We start from the raw sequence: 21,328 nt of genomic DNA, 5'->3' as shown, positions 1-21,328 counted from the left end.
GGCATCATTGAGTTTTTCTTGAGGGCATGCTAATTGGTGTTTAAACAGAGCTTGCTTAATAACAGCATTGCATCCATCATGTTCACCCTTGCTATGGCTAGACCCAAAGAAATTCTAGATCATGTCTAGATCGGTCAGGGATTTGAACCTTGAGATGAAGTAGAATCCACGTACTAATTTAAATTGAGAGGCAGCACCATCTGACCACACCCAATGTTGTTTTATATTTTTCTACATGGGGAATTTTCTTTTTCAGCCATTCCCAATGTAGTAGAAAAGCATGCTGCACAAATAGGGTGTCATGTTCCCTATCATTTGAAATATAGAAATGGTAAGTGTGTTGCACTGACCTGGACTCCTATGAGTCAGCGAGCAGATTGGCATTAGGCATGGAAGAATAAAGCAAATGACTGTACGTGATGTGCACAAGAATTGTTATTTGCTTGTTGTACCAGTGAGCACTTTGTATCTCATTTTGTTCTTGAAAATAATAATTTTTTGCAAAATCTATGACAGATATAATAGTGTCACGGGGAAAATTGACAAGGCACGTCCTGAATTGCTTATCCTACTAGTTGGTCGTGAAATTGTGAAGCACATATTTTGGGATGGATTGAACCACATGACCTACAAGCTCTCTTGGCTGGGTGCTCTTATATGATAGTAGCCATCTCTTTTTATCAGATCCTTCAACATTGACATTTTTAAATCTCCTCCACTTTAGAGCAATGCGGTTGTCTTCCCTCATTTCATTTGGATAGACATTGAATGTCTTCTTCTTTAGCTTCAAACTACAATGCTTGCATGTGCCACGAATGCATTCAATCCTGAGTCAATCCTATGCCACTCACGGTCTGCCTTTGGACAAACCATTGGCTCCCACAGAGACCTTAGGCTACAAAACCTGCCCTCCCTTGCAACACATGATGAGGATCCAGGTGGCCTATAGATTGCGCATTCATTGGGGAGGCATGGGCATTGATCCCCATGGAGCAATGCTCCAACACAGCTAGATCTCAAGTCATTCATAGCTTGCCGGGCCAGGTCAAAGTCTATGTGGGTTTTGCAACAACAAACATTCGTGTCTTTGAGTTTCTTGATGTACCAGGGCTTGCAATGCTCAAAGCTCCTCTACCCAATTGAAATGTCCGGATTTCAATCCACAAACTTGAGATACAATTCCCTCTGATGACCCAACATGCAAGAACAACAGAACAATGAGCTCCCTTTTTGCTACTACTAAAAGAATACAAAACACAGTCTAATTAAAATAATTTCAACCACTGCGCTAGTTTAGGACAGTCAACCACCGGGTTGGTTTAGGACACGTTTAGGACAGTCACAATTTCAACCATCGGGATGGTTTAGGACATTGTCATAGTTTCAACCACTAGGATGGTTTAACGTGATGGTCTCAACTTCACACATTAAATAATAACAAGTATATTGCTTTCCATTTATGAATTTCACCATTAGAAAATAACAATATATTACTTTTCATTTCTGAATTCCACAATTTAACAGTGGTATATGACCCGAATAGTAGGAAATTAAATTTAACGAATTTAAGTACTAAGAAACACAATAATTTCAACCATCGGATTGGTCAATAACTAATGTTTGTTCAACCACGCTGGTTCATGACATATCATATAACTAGTGATTGAGTTGAAGCAGCCACGGTTGCATGATGTTCCAACCACCGAGCTGGCTTAGTAAAATAACAATATATTGCTGTTAATTTCTACTCAACCATGCCACTGGGCTAGACAATGACTAATGTTTGTTCAACCACGCTAATTCAATACAATCACATAATTGGTGATTGAGCTGGACCAGCCTACGCTTGCATAATGTTCCAACCATTGGGCTGGTTTAGGACAATCACATTTAGAAAATAGCAATATATTGCTTTTCATTTTTGAATTCCACAATTTAATAGTGGTATATGACCCGAATAGTAGGAAATTAAATTTAATGAATTTAAGACTAAGAAACATAATAATTTCAACCACTGGGCTGGTCAATAACTAATGTTTGTTCAACCATGCTAGTTTAGGACATATCACATAGCTGGTGATTGAGCTAAAGTAGCTACGGTTGCATGATGTTCCAACCATCGGGCTGGTTTAGTAAAATAACAATATATTGTGAAATATATTGCTATTAATTTCTACTCAACCATGCCACCACGTTGGACAACAACTAATGTTTGTTCTACCACGTTGGTCCAAGACAATCACATAACTGGCGATTGATCTGAACTAGCCTATGATTGCATGATGTTCCAACCACTGGGCTAGTTTAGGACAATCACATTTAGTTCAAGCCTGGTTTAAGAAATGAAACAAGTAAACTATCCTAAAGCTCAATCACAAACAACCATTGGGCTGGTTTAGGCACCACTGACCTGCGTTGTATCTAGAATGTGTATGATGTGCTCCTCAAACACCTTATGTTCCGTTTGCTTCTTACAGATGTCCTTTCTATTTGGAGAAACTCTCGTATTTTCATGCCAAAATGTCGTCACTGTAGGAATGACTTTTCACTTAGGCTGTCTCTCCTTTTCTTATGTTCTGTTGAAGCCCACAGACTTCTTGGATCAGGACGATTGTGCATTGCTTCTACTCTACGTTCAACCACTAGAGCCATGTTGGTCATTTTTATTGACAACCTCTTCGATATTGTGTGCCCAAGCCGTTTCTTCTTTGTTTCAAGGGACACCATCATAGCTAATGTCACCCTCTTTGCAGCTAGTTGATCTAAGCTGTGCATCCCTTTCACTTTTTGTAGGCCATTTCTTAGGTTAGAGAGCATCGGCTCTTGGGCATGCATCTTCCGAGGTGTTGGTAGGATTGCTACTCTATGAACTTTAGGATGCAGGCTAAAGCTTGTGAAGACTCGAGATTGGTAATCACCTGAATGGCCTGATGTTATTGCCTTGAATTCTCCCACCAATCGTGACAGCATAGCTCGTGTTCTTCGCTCCGATGGCAATGACTAAATGCGTGCATCTGCAACCGCTTCTTGCTTGCTGATCTGCAAGGAGTCTGGGAAATGATGTTCAACATCTTCTACTTTGGAAAATGGTGTTTGCGTGTTGATGTATGTCACATTGATAGGACATTCTAAGAGCTTCTACTCCATTTATTAATTGGTCCCTCTCAAACTTTCACTTTTTTGGGTTGTCCACACTTTCAAGAGTTTCCCCAGACCAAGGGCGGTATGAAAACAAATAAAATTCTCAGCATAGTGGGCTCACCTCTTCCTCACTATAGTGAGTTGACCCCCATATGGCTTCCACGAGCACAGCTGGTTCTGTTATCACTTGCAAAGGTGCCTCTCTCGGGAGTATTCTTTCCCTTGTAACACTCGTGAATTTTCTCATGTTTTGGACACTCTTGTGTTCTTCTCACTCTTGGTTGTCACCTTCATCATCTCCAGCTGCCGTTGCTTGGGCTCCCAAACAGCCCCTCGTCATCGAAGATATCCAGGTGCAGCCTCCCCAAGCAGGACAAGTTCGTATCAAGATCGTCGCTACTTCCCTCTGTCACACAGACGTCTCCATTTTGCAAGCAGAACAGGTGCGTCGTTGCTCACATCTGTTGGTCAAGTTGCTGGAACAAAGAGAGAGGCAGAGAGGTATATCCAAGCTGCTTTTTACTCCCAAGGGTTTTGCGAGTTGGACTCCGCACTTCCAAATTCATTCATCTCCTCGTTCGCTTGGCTGTTTTGCAGGGAATTTTTCCTGTCATCCTCGGGCACGAGGCTGCAGGGTGAGGTCTCTCAGACTGAAGCTTCACTGCTATTCTCAAAGGCGTTTGTGGGCTTAGCTTATGATCTCTCGTGAACGCTTTCCCAACAGGATCGTCGAAAGTGTGGGCGAAGGCGTTAAGGATCTCAAGGAAGGGGACCATGTCATCCCCACTTACGTACCAGAATGTGGAGATTGCAGCCTCTGCAAATCGGACAAGACCAACATGTGCGCAAAGTTTTTGGAACGTTTGAAACGGTCAACGTTTCACGATCACGACAAACCCATCTTTTCTAAGCATGGACGACCGATTCATCCTTTCATGACCTCAACTTTCAGCGAGTACACTGTCTTGCCGCACGAATGCGTCGCAAAAATCAGGCCAGAAGCTCCGCTCGACAAAGTATGCCTACTCGCATGCGGCATTCCAACAGGTAGTTATATTACTCTACTGCAGAATTCATCTGACTGGTGACGGCGTTGCAAGTTGTCATGGGGTAAGCCATATTGTTACCTGGTTGCAGGCGTTGGGGCTGTATGGAACATTGCAAAGGTGGAGGCAGGATCAAGTGTGGCCGTCTTCGGCCTGGGAACAGTAGGTTTAGCGGTGGGTTCGAGCTTCCGAATCCTTCAAATTTGAGATAACAAGCATCGACAGACTCGTAATCTTTGAAAATGCTCGTGTGCAGGTAGCAGACGGAGCAAGGATTGCTGGTGCTGCTCGGATTATCCGTGTGGATATCAATCCAAAGAAGTCTAGCATAGGTAAGAACTTCTCTACACTCGCAAGTGAGCACTTCATTTCTATGCTAAGAAATGGGTGACTGGATTTTGCATCTGTTTTGCAGCCAAAGGATTTGGTGTCACGGACTTCGTCAATCCGAAAGAGCATGACAAACCCATCCAGCAGGTGTACGAATGGATTACTTGTGTTGTTTCTGGTTGTGTGCAAAGAATACAAGTAGGATCTTGACCCCAACAAATGTGTCGCATTAGGAGTTTGTTAAGTACTGAGGAGCAACGGCAGCTTAGGTGGGTTTGGGTGTTTTTCCACCTCAAACACCATAGGTCTGAACTGGCTGCATGGTAAGTGGACCTCAACCTTGGTGCCTCAGGATTCGGCATTTTTTTTCAATATTATGTTTGTCAAACTCAATATTATTAAAAAATTCTTAATTTTGATTGAAATTTTTGCAAACTCTAGTTTCATTTTTCAACTTAGATGTCTCAACTTTTTTCCTTATATGTTTCCATTTTTTTAACTTTTTATCCAATTGATGGAATTAATTATATGGCTCAATTATTGATGGGACTTTTTAATTGAAACACACACACACACCCACACACACACACACACACACACATATCCATTTTTTCTAATTTTTTTGAGTCTTACAAACCCCAACTCCCCCTCCCCTTCTCATATTTCTTTACCTACTAAACTCGTTTTGTAATGTTTAAGTGTTAATCTAAACCCCCTAGTCCCCTTTTATAAATTTATTGAATGACTCTAATTAAGAGAAATATGTACGTATAGTAACCTTTTTTAATTTGAAGCCCCTTTTTTAATTTTGTATTTTTCATTTTACCTCCTTGATTTTTTATCCCTTTTCTTCCCCCAATTAATCCCATGTATCTAATCCCTCCTTAACGTTTCACTTTATAAACCCCCCCTCTTTCTCTCATTTTTCTTTACCTACTAACCTTTTTTTGCATAAGTATTACCCTAAACCCCCTAGTCCCCATTTATAATTTTATTATTTGACTCTAATTAAAACATAGGTATGTTTATTAAACTTTTTTATTTACATTTCAAACCCCCTCTTTTGTATTTTAAATCTTTTCCCTTGTTATTCTACTCACTTTCTTCCCTAATTAATTCCCCCTAACTAATCCCTCGTCGAATGTATCCCCCTCTTTGATTTGATTAATAAATTATAATAAACCCTTTCCTTTCTATTTAGATATATATTTTTTAAATCCAACCCCACCCCTTTCTTGGGATAGTTACATGTTTCATTTTTTAAACCAGGCTTCGACTAAATGTGATTGTCCTAAACCAGCCCGGTGGTTGGAACATCATGCAACCGTAGGTTAGTTCAGCTCAATCGCCAATTATGTGATTGTCATGAACCAGCGTGGTTGAATAGACATTAGTTGTTGTCCAACCTAGTGGCATGGTTGAGCAAAAATTAACAGCAATATATTTCGCAATATTTGTTATTTTACTAAACCAATCCTATGGTTGGAACATCATGCAACCGTGGCTGCTTAAGCTCAATCACCTTGTCCTGGACCAACATGGTTGATTAGACATTAGTTATTGACCAACCCTATGGCTGAATTTATTGTGTTTCTTAGTACTTAAATTCATTAAATTTAATTTCTTGCTATTCGGGTCATATACCACTACTAAATTGTGAAATTCAAAAATGAAAAGCAATATATTATTATTTTCTACTGGTAAAATTCAAAAATGAAAAGCAATATACTTATCATTGTCTCATATGTAAAGTTGAGACCCTCAGGCTAAACCATCTCGGTGGTTGAAATCGTGACTGTCCTAAACGTGTCCTAAACTAGCTCAGTGGTTGACTATCCTAAACATGTTGTAAACCAGCATGGTGATTGAAACTATGATTGTCCTAAACCAATGCGGTGGTTGAAATTTGTCTTGCTTCATTATATACTTTAATTAGACTGTGTTTTGTATTCTTTTAGTAGTAGCAAAAATGGGGCTTATTATTATGTTGTTCCCACATGTTGGGTCAGCACATAGAGTTGTATCTCAAGTTTGTGGATCAGAATCTGAACATTTTAATTGGGCAGAGCAACTTTGAGCATTGTAAGCCCTGGTACGTCAAGAAACTTAAAGACATGAATGTTTGTTGTTGCAAAACACACAAAGACTTTGACTTGGATCGGCAAGCTATAAATGACTTGAGATCTGGCCATGTTGGAGCATTGCTCCATGGGGATTGATGCCCATGCCTCCTCAATAAATGCACAGTCTATAGGCCAACTAGATCCTCATCATGTGTTGCAAGGGAGGGCAAGTTTTGTAGCCTAAGGTCTTTGTGGGAGCTAGTGATTTGTCCAAAGGGAGATCGTGAGTGGCACAGGATTGAATGCATTCATGACACATGCAAGCATTGTAATTTGAAGCTGAAGTAGAAGACATTCAATGTCTATCCAAATGAAATGAGGGAAGACAACCATGTTGCTATGGAGGAGATTTGAAAATGTCAATGTTGAAGGATCTGATAAAAAGAGATGGCTACTGTCATATAAGAGCATCCAGTCAAGGGAGCTTGTAGGTCATGTGGTTCAATTCATCCCAAAATATGTACTTTACAATTTGGAATCTAGCAAGATAAGTAGTTTAGGATATGCCTTGCCAATTTTCCTCGTGCACTATAAGGCACAGGCCATTTTCTGATAGAAATACTAACCTTTTTTACACTTCTTTTTTTTGATGGGTGCAAAGGTCGGTATTTACATCGCTATTAACATCAAAAAAGAAATGTCGCTATATAAGCATCGCTATCTAGTGACTCTGGTAAATGTCACTATATAGCGACACTAGTAAAGCGTCGCTATATAGTGACCCTTAACAGAACAAAAATAAAACATTAATGGGGCTAAATAGGGTCACAAAAAGCCCCGTTTTGCTGTACTAATGTTTTTTTAATAGTAATTACAAAGAATGTTTACAAGCACACAAGCAAAATAAAACTCTCAAACCTTGTTTGTTACAAATTCTCTTGTGAAAGAGGTGATAGAAAATCGCTCAAACGAGCCAAGAGACAGAAGCATATACATGCTGAAGATATATAACCTTATTTGTTACAAAATTTCCCTTTCTAAAAAGGTGATACAAAATCGCTCAAACAAGCAGACATACAAAAGCATATACATGCCGAAGTATATACAACCTACTACTCATTTGAATCATCATCATTGTCATCATCATGGTCACGTTGGCTTGATCCCTGGCCCTCGTGAGCTATGCCTAATCCCTGACCCTCATCGAAGCCATGTGTCGAGATGTGCCTCCTCATCATCACCGCTCACCTTCACTGATGGGACGTTCGAGCTTGCACCCTAAGAGTGAAACCATATTAATTAAAAATTAGATTGGAACTTAAAGAATAAAACAATTTAAAAAGTGAGAAGTAGTAGACTTATACTGTGTGAGCAACCACCTCATCCCAATCGATTGTCGCTCCCATGGCCTCCATCTCAATAAACCACGGCTTCGCTCCTATGCGAAATGCGCATCTCGCGTATTTGTCTATGGGAAGGTGACCCATCACAACTTTCTATGGGACCAATTTACGAGAGTTAGATAAAGTGCATGCAATATGTAATAAAAATAATAGAACAATAAATTGAATGAGAAGAAGTAGACTTACCACCCATGCCTCGAATGCCAACCATCCGCCTGTACCAAAGTGCTAAGTACCTATGATGTCTAGCCATCTCCTCGCAGCCCTCCTTTAACACTCGAACTTTTTGGGATGGTCCTTGTACTCCTTCAAAAACTTCCAGTCAGCTTTGTCTACCTAGCTAGGTTTAACCTTCCCCTTTGTGATGGAAGTTCACAAGGTTGACCTACGATGCTTCAAGACAGTAGAACACATGTGCTCTCACATGTAATTGTCATTGAACTCCCAATTTGGGGGGTTAGGGTATTGTCTTTTCAATTCATCGATGACTACCTTCGTCTTTTTGTTATTCTGGTACCTCTAGTCAGTAGCTATGCCGCTCTTGAAGTGGTGGCTCATCAACCACCTCATGGTGACCAACACATCTGAGCCCTTTCTATTTTCTATTATCTCTCCACCCCTAGTGATTTCATAGTATAGGTCCTTGGGTGGGAAAGGAGGAGTCATGGTAGTGGTGGTAAAGCTAGACCGAGGGGTGTTACTACGAGCGCTTACAGAGCTAAGAGTAGCAGAGGAAGTGGGAGAGGGTAAGGGACCTAACTAGTACTGGGTCTCATGGGGGGAAAAGAAGAAGAGAGGGAAAAAGAAGAAAAGAGAAGAAAAAGAGAGAAAGCATATGCTTATGCTTATGCATGAGCATATGAGCATATGCTCATGCATAAGCATAAGCATCTACTTTAGCATATGCTTATGAAAAGAGAGAGAAGAGGATGAAAGAGAGGGGAAAAGAGAGGGAAAAAGAGGAGAGGAAAAAAGACGGGAAAATAAGAAAAGAGAGCAAAAAAGAGGTGGGAAAAAGAGAGAAAGCATATGCTTATGCTTATGCATAAGCATATGCTCATGCATAAGCATAAGCATCTACTTTAGCATATGCTTATGAAAAGAGAGAAAAGATGATGAACATAAGCGGAGAAGGGAAAAAGAAGAGGAAGGAAGAGGGGAAAAGAGAAGGAAAAGAGAGAGGGAAAAAGAAGAAAAGAGAGGAAAAAAGAGAGGGGAATAGAAGAGGAGAGAAAGCATATGCTTATGCTTATGCATGAGCATATGAGCATATGCTCATGCATCTACTTTAGCATATGAGCATAAGCATACGCAAATGCATATGCTTATGAAAAGAGAGAAAAGAGGAAAGAGAGGGGAAAAGAGACGAAAAAAGAAGAGAAGGAAGAGGGGAAAAGAGGAGGAAAAGAGAGAGGGGAAAAGAAGAAAAGAGAGAAAAAAAGAGAGGGGAAAAGAAGAAAAGAGAGGACAAAAGAGGTGGGAAAAAGAGGGAAAGCATATAGTTATGCTTATGCATGAGCATATGAGCATATGCTCATGCATAATGCTTATGCTTATGAAAAGAGAGAAAAGAGGATGAACATAAGCAGAGAAGAGAGGGAAAAAGAAGAGGAAGGAAGAGGGGAAAACAGAAGGAAAAGAGAGAGGGGAGAAGAAGAAAAGAGAGGAAAAAAGAGAGGGGAAAAGAAGAGACGGAGAGAAAGCATATGCATATGCTTATGCATGAGCATATGAGAATATGCTCATGCATCTACTTTAGCATATGAGCATAAGCATACGCAAATGCATATGCTTATGAAAAGAGAGAAAAGAGGATGAAAGAGGGGGGAAAAGAGACTAAAAAAGAAGAGGGGAAAAGAGAAAACATATGCTTATGCTTATGCATGAGCATATGAGCATATGCTCATGCATAAGCATAAGCATCTACTTTAGCATATGCTTATGAAAAGAGAGAAGAGGATGAACAAGAGGGGAAAAGAGAGGGAAAAAGAAAATGAAGAGGGGAAGAGAGAAGGAAAAAAGAGAGGGGAAAAGAAGAAAAGAGAAGGAAAAAGAGACGGAAAAAGAGAAAGCATATGCTTATACTTATGCATGAGCATATGAGCATATGCTTATGAGCTCATGTATAAGCATATGCTTATGAGCTCCCACATAAGCATATGCAAAAGAGAGGAAAAGAGAGGGGAGGAAGAAGAGGAAATAATAGAGGGAGGAAAAGAGGGGGGAAAAGAGGGAGGAAAAGAGGGGGGAAAGACGGAGGAAAAGAGGGAAAGAGGGGAAGAAGAGGGAATAAGATCTGGTGCATCTGGATTCAAAAATGTGCCAAAGTTTTTTCTTATGAAATAGTTTCTACTGATGCTCTCTTCTCGCTTTTGATGGTGTCCCCATGGCCATGGCAACAATCTTCAGATCATGGAAAAGCTTTCTAAACAGTTGTAGGATTGTCTAAAGAAACAGATGGAGTATGCCAAAAAAGAGGCCGCGATCATGGAGCAACTCAAATTTTAATTGCAAAAACGAAAGAAAAGAAGAGGACCCCTCTCAACTCAAAACAACTAGTGTCGCTAAAGGATGACCTCACCATTACCCACACTGGTAATGACTGTGCGACCACAGGTTCCCCCCTCCTTCAAAGAGACATCGATATCATGGTGCCTTGCTTGTTGAATCCGGGCCTCCAATAGAGAAAACTTGCTACAAGCGACCTGTCTCTAGAAATGATCTAGCCAAATCAACCTACAAGGTTAGGCATGAGGCATCTTCTCTAAACTTCTAGTATCTCTTTATTGGTGATAGATTGCTAGTTTTTGGTACTGTATCTACCCCCTTACCAAGACAACTACTAAGACACTTGTTGTGAAGAGCATTGTTGATACCACCATGACACCACCTAATTCTCCTCCTGCCTCTATTGCTGCAACAAGCACACGGCCGAATACTTTCTACCGATGAAAGCTCCCAATGAAAAAGATGACAATTGGAAGTTTTGCTTTGAATCTTGACTTTAGATTCATGCAAGGATGAGTGTGATAAAAAATACATGTTTGTATTATAATTTCTCCATTCAAATACAAAGAGCCTTCATAGCCTAGATCTCTTCTTTACTACCTCTAATACATAAAAAATAGAGGCTTTTGAAATCCCCAAGTTTGTTCCTAATTCAAATAGTCCTCTTTGGTAGCCAAACATAGAGTTTATTATGTGATTACCAATTGGATACAAATGCATTAAGGGAACCCCTACAATGGATCACAATGATCTTGTTAATATTTTGATGTACTTTAGTAGTTGAGTAGGCCCTTGTGAAAATTTGATGTGGAAGACCACAACATGTTCTCTTGCTCAACTAATGCAGTGCACACTAATGAGTGATTTTAGCCAAAGCTACTATGACCTTTTTCCAAGGCAATAACTCATCTACCTCAAATGCCTCTTGTAATAATTCAAAATATGACATTAGCAAGCCTAACAAAGCACATTAGATTGAAAGACCATAAAAGCAAATCAATACATAGGTTGCTTACCATCATAGCATTTTCTTGTTTTTAGGCATTCCTCTCTTGTAATCATGATTGATCTCTAAAATTTTTCCTCTCTCCCAATGTTCATTGACCTTTGTATGATATAGGCATTTAGCACAATGATAGCTTCTAGAAGAAAAGCAGAGTGAAAGTCCCTCTTTCACCCCTTTATGTACCCACAAAATTACTATAGACTCTAAAACAAATGCGACATATTATCTGAAAATTTTAGCCATGAAACCAAATAATAAAGCGATCAATTTTTTATGTCCTCCAAGTCATGAGGCAATGAAATACTAATAGGCCCTTTGGGGACCCAATTTCTCCCCTAATATGTTTGGAAAATTTGTTCTCTCACATAGATCTTAGGCTACCAAACTTTCTTACCCTTCCAACACATGATGAGGACCTAAGTGACCAATAGATGAGACATTTGATGAAGTGGTTCTCCATCATTACCATATGTCTAGTCATTTAAAGCTAGCCAAGAGTTAAATCAAAGTCTATGTGTGTTTTATAGCAATGAGTATTTCTATCTTTGAGTCTCTTATCATACTAAGTCCTAAAATTCTCAAAGATCTTTTAACAAATCCTAGATTAGGGTTCTCATCCATAAAATCTTAGCTACGTCTCAATCTTCTCATCTTCAAGGACACCTAATGCATTTGCAATATCCTCATTTCAAATTATGTGAAAGCTTAAGAAAAATGAAAATTCTATCACACTAGTAACATTAGTTTACCATAAGAAAGCCCACAATACATGCAAAGTATATTCATCTAGCAAGCTTATTGTTTTGACCACCAAGCTAGTGCCTAAATCAATAGGCTAGCTAGATAGGGCCAACAACTTTAATGTTTCAACCACTAGGCTACTTCCACCATCAAGCTAGTTGGCTAAATAGATTATTTTACAAATATTAGCTATCTAGTGCCAAGAAGCTTATGTTTTTTATCACTAGGCTAGTCCCTAAACCAAGCTTATGTTTTCAACCACTAGGATATCTATTGCAAACAAGCTTGTATTTTCAACCACTAGGCTCTCTCTCTCTCTCTCTCTCTCTCTCTCTCTCTCTCTCTCTCTCTCTCTCTCTCTCTCTATCTCTATTAGGGAGTTGATGGAGTTGTAAATTGATGAAACTATTAGGGAGTTGATGGAGTTGTAAATTGATGAATCATCAAGTGCATGAGTCTAGTAGTCACTTAAACTATTTGATGCTTCTACCTATAATGGTCCCACTAGATTTGAAACCATACCTTGTGTCCTTTTGCATTGATGGAATGATCCAATGCATGATCTTCTATCTCTGAGGCTTGTTACTCTACAAACATACATTTTTAAAGGTGTTTTTTTCCCTCTATAACAATTATAAATATGCTTTCCATTTCCAAAATTTGGATATTATACCATTTATTTCCTCCTCCTTGTACTTTGATCATATTTCTTAACTTTCTTATCTTGTAACCTCTGCTTGGTTATCTTTTAGGCCATTACATGAGCCTAGTAGTAATCACTTGAATGATTTGATGCTACTACCTAAAATGCTTCCACTAGTTTTGAGACCATAGCTTATGTTCTTCTCCCCAATGGAAATGCTTGAATGCATGCATCGTCTATCCCTAAGGACCATTGCTCTATGAAGATGCATTATTTTCGATGTGTTCCTCCATCCACAACAATTTTAAGTATGTCTTCTATTGCTATTTGGATACTAGATACCACCTATTTCCACCTCCTTCAACATTAGCCTTATATTTTGACTAGGTTTTTCAACTTTTGAATCTTGTAGCCTCTATTTGGTTCTCTTGGAAGCCATGACAAGCTACATTGTACCATAAGATACCTTATTTTAAACCAAGAACAAATACCACCAAGGAGATTGTGAATAGAAAAAATATGGAAGCAGGATACCGTGCTTGAATAGATAACTAAGGCATCCCTCATGGCTATGCTGAATCTAAATTATTAAGCATGCCAAGGAGGGAAAAACCAACAAGAGAACAAAGAGGGGAAACAATAGAATACAAAATTATAGAGAGGAAAGAAGTGTTGAATCAATGTACACACTAACAGAGAAAAGCGATGAGAGTAGGAGACCAAGTAAATAAGGAGGAGGCTTTTTAAAAATAATTAATTTGAGTTATAACATATTTGGGATGTACTAGAGCAGGAGATGTAATTTTGGAAGCTAGTGCAAGAAATGTGAAGTTTTGGATAAAACTCACTACTACCGTTTGTCTCCTCCAAACATACATGTCACCAAATTAGACTTCTCAGTGACCCTTAAATAAGTCCTATGAGGCCTAAAATGTTATAAAAAATAAAAAATAAAATAGCATGCTAGCGATTTTGACATTGTGAATTATGTAATGAAGACATCTTTGACATGTTTCATGGGTCTTACTGCAAGCAACTGGAATTGAGGCAAAATGGCAAACAATGTTGGATTTGTCTAAATAGCATTGCACATGTAGTAATTCAATATTTTTTATTATATCCACTCTAGTGTGAATCAAGCTATGAATATCATCAAAGATTGATGTTTTAAGACATGCATATAATAGCTCCATAAGTGCGAAGTTTATTTTTTTAATATTTCTAGTTGCAAACAAAACTCTAGAAAAAGTTATAAAGCATTCCCTCGAATAGCACTTAAAGTTCTAGTGGAACATTGCACATAGCCTAAACCATATCAAATTCTATCAATAAATTATCTCCTTTATTTAGGACAAGGATGAAGTAAATTATACATTTTTGAATGAACACTTGCTTATAAGTATATGTAGAGCAAATTTGTGAATTTCTAAAATAAATCATTATATCCTAATAGGACCCCATTGAAAAGAGAACTTAATTTTATAGTATTGGATAAAAAGAGAGGAGGGGAGGGGTAAAGACACCGTTCCTCTATTTATGAGGGGAGGATCTCCTCCCCTCTTATTTAGGAGGGTAAGAATTTAAACCCTTATACTCTTCTTCCTTTCCAAAATCTTGATTACCCTAGTAGTAAGACCTTGTGAGAGTAAGTAGTGAATGTATTTAAGCCCCCAATTTGCATGAAATTTTGAGGCCATTTCTTTGAACTTATCTTAATTGGAATACTCCATCTTTTCACCTACAAAATAAATTGAATTTCCCAATTGAAACATAAGAACTTTTCAATTACCTTTCTCCTTAGGTTAATTTATATGCATGGAATAATTTGTTAAGATTAAGGATCTTTATAATAGATAGATGAAAATCATAGATGGGAAAACTAATGGAGGAACTAGGTGTGGGCTAATAGAGGAGTGTGATCTCATCCATGACTCAAATGTAAAATAACATCTGCAATGGTTTAAATCTTTACAGGAATCTTTGGGAATGGTAACTAACATAATGGGATGCTTTTGAAGAAACCCACATGTAGAGTATACTTCTCTATGAAAATTCCTTCTTACAACTTTAACTTAATAGGGGGTGACATTGAAAACCCTCTCTCAACCTAGCCTCATGAAAGGGTTTATCCAAAGAAACCTCATTGAAGTAAGCCATCAAAGGGACCCCTTTGAAGTAGGTCTTCCAAGGTAGTTTCGTTGGCGAAACTACCATGGACAAAACTTTTAAAAGTGGCATAGCTTTCACATCCAATGTCCAAATATAGTCATTCAGCCACTCAAATTGATCAAAAAACCCCATTTTAGCACATCTATGGAGTCTTGCATATATAGTATTAAATATTAAATATGTTTTATGAGAGTGATATATAAGCTCAAGTTAATACTTATTTATAGTAATTTAAACTTCTCATATCCATAAATATCTTGCTATTTAAGCTATTAAAACACTAGAAAGCTCTTGTCATATTGAAAAAATGTGTTTAAGAAGTAATTATATATGTATAATATTTTTACATTGAGCATGATCATGAGGGATGTTTTTTAAAGGAATTATTTTTCAACACTTTTGCTAGGTAATAACAAGGGTACAAAGGATGTCTATGAAGAAGAAAATTTATGTTATGTAAAATTAAATGAGTGACAATGCTATATATTTTTATGATAAAGAGATCTAGTTCTAATAAAAGTGTAAAAACCATGTTTCCTAAAGAAATACAACTTTTTAAATCTCTTGAAAAACACGCTTGGATAAACCTACTCATAGGTTTTTGCTTGTAAAATTGATGCATCCCTTTCAACACAAGTAGTTACCCTTGTCTAAACATTTCTTTTATTAATTGTTCAAGCATTACTTGCCCATAAATTAGCCCTTAAAATACATATTATGAAATGTCCTAGCAAGTTCACTATCACGTAATTCCCCTAACCTAATTGTGGTCTACAATACAACCTAAGAAAGTACACATTCAATTTTATGAAGAGATTTTGTTGCACATTCCAAACTATAGATTCTATGATTTTTACTAAGTCCTCGCATGTATCATAATATAACCTATATGTAGGGTATGTAATGCAATTGCAAAAGCAATCACAATTGTGTTAAAAGGATATCCAATAAGGTACATCAACTTACATCTACTAGGTCTCAAAGGATGCATTGATGAAGATAATAGATGTACTAGAGTGTGGGGGTTAAAGGTCACTGTGCCTTTACACCAATTATGTACAATACTCAAACACATATATAAATGAATGAAAAAAGAAGATTAGGGTGGTTCTGCACCCACCAAAACTTGTGTGGCTCTTTGTTTTCTCTCTCTCCCTCTTCCGTTCTTGCTTCCGTTGAGAGCACTCTCAACTGGTATCAGAGCCCAGGTGATCTAGCTGAGCATGCGTGAATGCTTGGAAGCTCAGCAGCTCTGTGGGAAGCTTTGTGGGTGACTTTACTTGCATCCGAGTGTGCAGAGACCTTGGAGGAACCTTTGGAAAAGTCACTTTTGGTTTTGCAAAGTGGTTTTGAGAGCCTGTTAAGAGTTTTCAAAGAAAAAGTCGTTTTTTGAGCTTTTCCCTATTCCGTTCGATGACAGAGACTCCATATTGACTTGTAGAGGCAACTATTGCTTGCTTTTGGTGTCCACTTCACTTCAGGAGCTTGGAAACACCTTCATTCTTGAATTTGGGATCATTTCATTGGTTTTCTGACTCACTGTGTCAGTTTCTATGTTTTTTGCCTGGGTGTTGGAAGTCAAGTTTGGAGCAACCATTTGTAGATCTGTTAGTTCCAGTGGACTCAAGAGGTCCTAAAACTTCTATGTTGCTCATCATTCGCACTCCGGTGGAGTTTATAAACAGCTCTGTTTCAAAAAACGTTTTTCAGCCCGTGTGTTGGACCCAGTGATTGAGACCACAGTTTCCAAAACCGTCTATCCCATTGCGTTCCGGACACCCAAAAACCCCTACCTGTCAGTTCTTGCGCGATTCGCTGGAGGATTTTTAGAGTTATAGATCTCTGTGTATTCGATTTCGTCTCTCTATTATGCATTTTTCATTCTAAGGTTTTGAAACCTTAGATTTATGCCACATGGCAGTGGATAAGTGCTCGATAAGTGTTGACTCCCATTTCTCACTCATCGGTTGGGATTTTGGAGTTCTGGGAGAAGAGAGATATTTGCATATTTTCTTGTTGAGTCCGATTATGCAATGGCGCCCATGTTTTGAGGCATCTCAGGTTCTATTTTCAATAGCGGTCATTATCGTAGGACTATGATTTCTTGAGCATACCTTATGCAGATCACTCTAGTTGCAGTTTGAGCAGTGTGCGCTCATTCGTGGTATGCATTGGGTTGTAGTGGATGATTTATAGGCCATTTGGATGCATTACGGTCCTTATTGGATGCGCTGATAGGCCTAAATTGCCTTGTGGGATGCTATTTTTTATGGACGCTTTGCACATGGATGCTATTTTATGCTGAGAAATAGCTTTGACACATTCCAGGTGATGCACTGATAGTGCTATGCTCTCTTGGATGAGATATTATTGCTGCATATGCCAGTGGACGGTGTTTATGCTTGAGTCATTTGGCACTTATTGGCATTTTCTTTTGGGCCAAATTTGCTCATATGGATGCATAGTATATGCACATGAGTCAGATGCACCTTTTGATGCTTTGAGCTTTGAGTTTTGGTGATATTTCACTCTATTGTGGCATACACATTTGGGTGCACCTGGTATTTGGTGTGATTCTCTCTTACAGGCACTAGCATTTGGGATTTTGTTTCATTTGCATCATGGCATCCTCTTCCATGTCTGAAAAGGAGTTTTTCAGAATTAAAAAGTTTGATGGGACAAACTTTTCTTTGTGGAAAGTACAAATAAGGGATGTGCTTATTCAAAAGAAGCAGATTAAACCCTTGGCAGGGATTGAAGCTAAGCCTGCAAATATGTCTGAGGATGATTGGAATGAGTTGGATGCATTAGCAAAGTCTACTATTAGACTTCATCTTGTAGAGTCAGTTTATTTCACAGTAGTAAATGAGCAGACTATGGAAGATTTATGGAAGAAACTGTGTGCCACTTATGAGAAGGAAACTGCCTCTAATAAAGTTTACCTCATGAAGAGGTTGTTTGAGCTGCAGATGAAGGAAGGGGTCTCCATTGCTTCTCACTTGAATGAATTCAATATTATTTTCAGCCAGCTTCAGGCTTAGAAGATGAATTTTGATGTGGAGACTAAGGCAATATTTCTCTTATTTCATTGCCATCCTCATGGGATACCTTCCGTACAGCTGTCAGTAACTCTGCACTTGGTGGAGTACTGAAATTTGATGATGTTGTGGGTAGCTTGTTGGCCGAGGAGATTAGACGGAAGTCTATGGATGGCAACAAGCAGGATGCAGCCTTAAATGTGCAAAGGGGAAGATCGCACTTTAGGGGGAAGTCCCAAGAAAGAGGGAAGTCTCATAGAAAATCCAGGGCACGGAACATTGAGTGTTACCATTGTGGCAAGAAGGGCCATATGAAAAAGGATTGCTACAAGCTGAAAAGAGAGCAAAAGGATAAGAAAAAGAATGCAAATCGGGGTTCAAATCAAAAGAAAGAAGTCCAAGGGAGGACAAAGCAAAAGTGAAGATCGAGGAGATCAATGCAGTCACACATGATAGTGACAATGACATTCTCTTCATGTCTAGTTTATCTGCAGAGTTGCTTACCACTTCAAATGATGCATATTCCCAGGATTGGATTTTGGATTCTGGTGCTTCATTCCATGTTACTTTCCATAGGGAATGGTTCTCCACTTATGACAGTGGAAAGACAGGTTGTGTGCATCTTGGAAATGACTATGCATGTGACATAGTGGGAGCAGATGACATAAAGTTTTCTTTTGCAAATGGGTCTGCATTTGTTTTGAAACATGTGAGACATGTGCCTAAGCTGACCAAGAGTCTTATTTCAATGGGTCAGCTAGATGATGCTGGTTTTCATACCACTTTTGGCTTTCAAAATTGGAAAATTCAGAAGGGCTCTATGCTTTTGGCTAGGGGTGCCAAGTATGGGACTTTGTATCCCTTACATGTATCAGGGGTATTTGATCATGTTGTTGCAATAACCAAGCAGCCAAGCACTTCTTTGTGGCATTGCAGGTTGGGGCACATGAGCCAAAATGGAATGAAACTCTTATGCCATTTGGATTATGTACCGCATTTGAGTTTCTCTGATTTTGAATTTTGTGAGCATTGTCTCTATGGGAAGCAGACTAAATCAACCCATAAAAGAAGGGGAAAGAAAGAGTTTGAAATGCTTGATTTGGTGCATTCAGACGTATGTGGTCCCATGCCTACACAGTCATTAGGCGGGGCTGAATACTATCTGACATTCATTCATGATGCAACTAGGAAAGTGTGAGCTTATGCTATAGCTCGAAAGAGTGATGTGTTCCAGGTATTTCAGAAATGGCTGGCCTTGGTTGGAAATCAGTCAGGCAGAACGCTTAAATGCCTACGGACTGACAATGGTGGAGAGTATCTCTCTCATGACTTTCAACATTTCTGTAATACACGTGGGATTAAGAGGGAGCTCACATCCCCTCATACTCCAGAGCAAAATCCAGTTGCAGAAAAGATGAATTATACCATTCAAGAAAGGTTGCAATGCATGCTTTCCAATGCAAGTCTTTCTGGTGGTTTTTGGGCTGAGGCAATGAAGACTGCAGTGCATGTGATCAATAGATCACCTAGTAAGAGTTTGGATGGTGGTATTCCTGAAGAGGCATGGAGTGGAAAGAATCCCTCTTACTCTCATTTGCATATATTTGGGTGTGAGGCATATACACATGTGCCAAAAGAGCTTCGAAAGAAACTAGATCCTAAGTCTAGGAAATGCATCTTTCTGGGTTATGGTGAAAGTGGAGAGATGGGCTATCATCTCTGGGATCCAGAAGCAAAGATGATCATACGCAGCCATGATGTAGTCTTCAATGAGAAGAAGATGCACAAGGCACCCATGAGGGATGTGGAAATGAGGAGAATCACTTTCCAGGATGTGAATCCACCTGCATATGTTAATAGACAGCAAGCTGTCCATGCACCAAATGTGCAAGAAATGGTACCACCGAGTACTCCCATAGGTATGCAATCAAGGGTAGATGATGGATCATCTATGGTGGAAATGATGAACCAAATGTGGCTGATATGCAGGTGGGACAGCAAGCTGAAATGCCCTTGAGAAGATCATCTAGTGTCTAGACCGCCTGATAGGTTTGTTCCAAGGGTAGACTATGTGATGCTATCTGATTGCGGGGAGCCTTCTTGCTATAGAGAGGCTATGATGCGCGAGGATCAACGCAAGTGGGAGTATGCTATGCAATCAGAGATGAGTTCACTTATGAAGAATAAGACTTGGGACTTGGTTTCTTTGCCACATGGAAAGAAAGCATTGCCATGTAAATGGGTCTACAAAATGAAGGTCACAGGTGATGATGTGCCTAGGTACAAGGCCCGTTTAGTTACTAAAGGGTTCAAGCAGGAGCAGGGTGTGGACTTTGATGAGATATTTTCTCCGGTTGTGAAGATGACCACACTTAGATGCATGCTTGGACTAGTGGCATCAGAGGATATGGAGCTTATGCAAATGGATGTCAAGACAACTTTCTTGCATGGGGATTTGCATGAGGAAATTGATATGGTGCAGCCGGACGGCTTTGAAGAAAAGGGCAAAGAGCATTTAGTTTGCAAGCTGAAGAAGAGTCTCTATGGTCTTAACCAAGCACCTAGAGAATGGTATCAGAAGTTTGATGCTTTCATTCGGTCCCAAGGTTTTAGGAGGAGTGAAATTGATCAATGCCTCTATACTAAAAGGGCTAAGGATAATAGCCTGATAATCTTGGCACTATATGTAGATGATATGCTATTGGCTAGCAAGAATACTTATGAGCTAGATGCATTAAAGGCCAAGTTGCATGAGGCCTTTGATATGAAGGATTTGGGACTTCCAGGTCATATTCTTGGTATGCGCATCACGCGTGATCGGAGTAGGAAACTCCTTTGGCTTTCACAAAAACAGAAAGGAGACTGAAATAGCAGAGAACAAGGAATAATTGTATTGCTTGAATGTCTGTAGGTAGATGTAGTGTCATCCATACAATTGGGCCTCTCTTATATAGAGAGTGAAGCGTCACACATGAAAAGGTGTGTACTCCAAAGGGTATGTGCATGAAGAGGTGTGTACCCCTTGTGAAGGGTGTGACCCTTGATGAGAGGGTACATAACAATAGGAATGTCTCTTCAATAGGATGTCTCTTGTGAAGGGTTGTGGCCTCATAGGAAGTGTCCCGTCGAAAGGGCAAGGGTTGTGCCTTATAGGAAGTGTCTCGTCGAAAGGGCATACCCTTCCACAAATGTCCATTCATCAAACCATCCATAAGCCTAGAATTAGAGAAAGGAATACGT

General features: G+C 39.2%; 1 protein-coding gene across 1 annotated transcript; it reads left to right on the top strand.

Annotated features, from left to right (window-relative positions):
• Positions 1 to 3,237: 3,237 nt before the first annotated feature.
• Positions 3,238 to 4,821, top strand: LOC147882794 (alcohol dehydrogenase class-3-like). Its single transcript, XM_087400317.1, has 7 exons — positions 3,238 to 3,336; positions 3,445 to 3,584; positions 3,739 to 3,776; positions 3,866 to 4,188; positions 4,279 to 4,361; positions 4,444 to 4,519; positions 4,603 to 4,821. Exons 1-7 carry the CDS (start codon positions 3,294 to 3,296, stop codon positions 4,725 to 4,727), a joined length of 828 nt encoding a protein of 275 aa, XP_087256443.1. The 5' UTR covers positions 3,238 to 3,293; the 3' UTR covers positions 4,728 to 4,821.
• The last annotated feature ends 16,507 nt before the right edge of the window (positions 4,822 to 21,328 follow it).

Source organism: Dipteris shenzhenensis, chromosome 29 (genome assembly GCF_047967505.1).
Source record: "Dipteris shenzhenensis isolate YYH24624 ecotype China chromosome 29, Dip_SZ_1.0, whole genome shotgun sequence".
NCBI lineage: Eukaryota > Viridiplantae > Streptophyta > Polypodiopsida > Gleicheniales > Dipteridaceae > Dipteris > Dipteris shenzhenensis.
The sequence above is the reverse complement of the archived record's forward strand: the minus strand, read 5'-3'. Positions and strand labels throughout refer to the sequence as shown.

Coding starts and splice junctions, on each gene's coding strand:
- LOC147882794 (XM_087400317.1), top strand. CDS start 3,294: ATGGCTTCCACGAGCACAGCTGGTTCTGTTATCACTTGCAAAG. Junction 3,777..3,865: donor CTCGGGCACGAGGCTGCAGG/GTGAGGTCTCTC, acceptor CTTTCCCAACAG/GATCGTCGAAAGTGTGGGCG. Junction 4,189..4,278: donor CGCATGCGGCATTCCAACAG/GTAGTTATATTA, acceptor ACCTGGTTGCAG/GCGTTGGGGCTGTATGGAAC.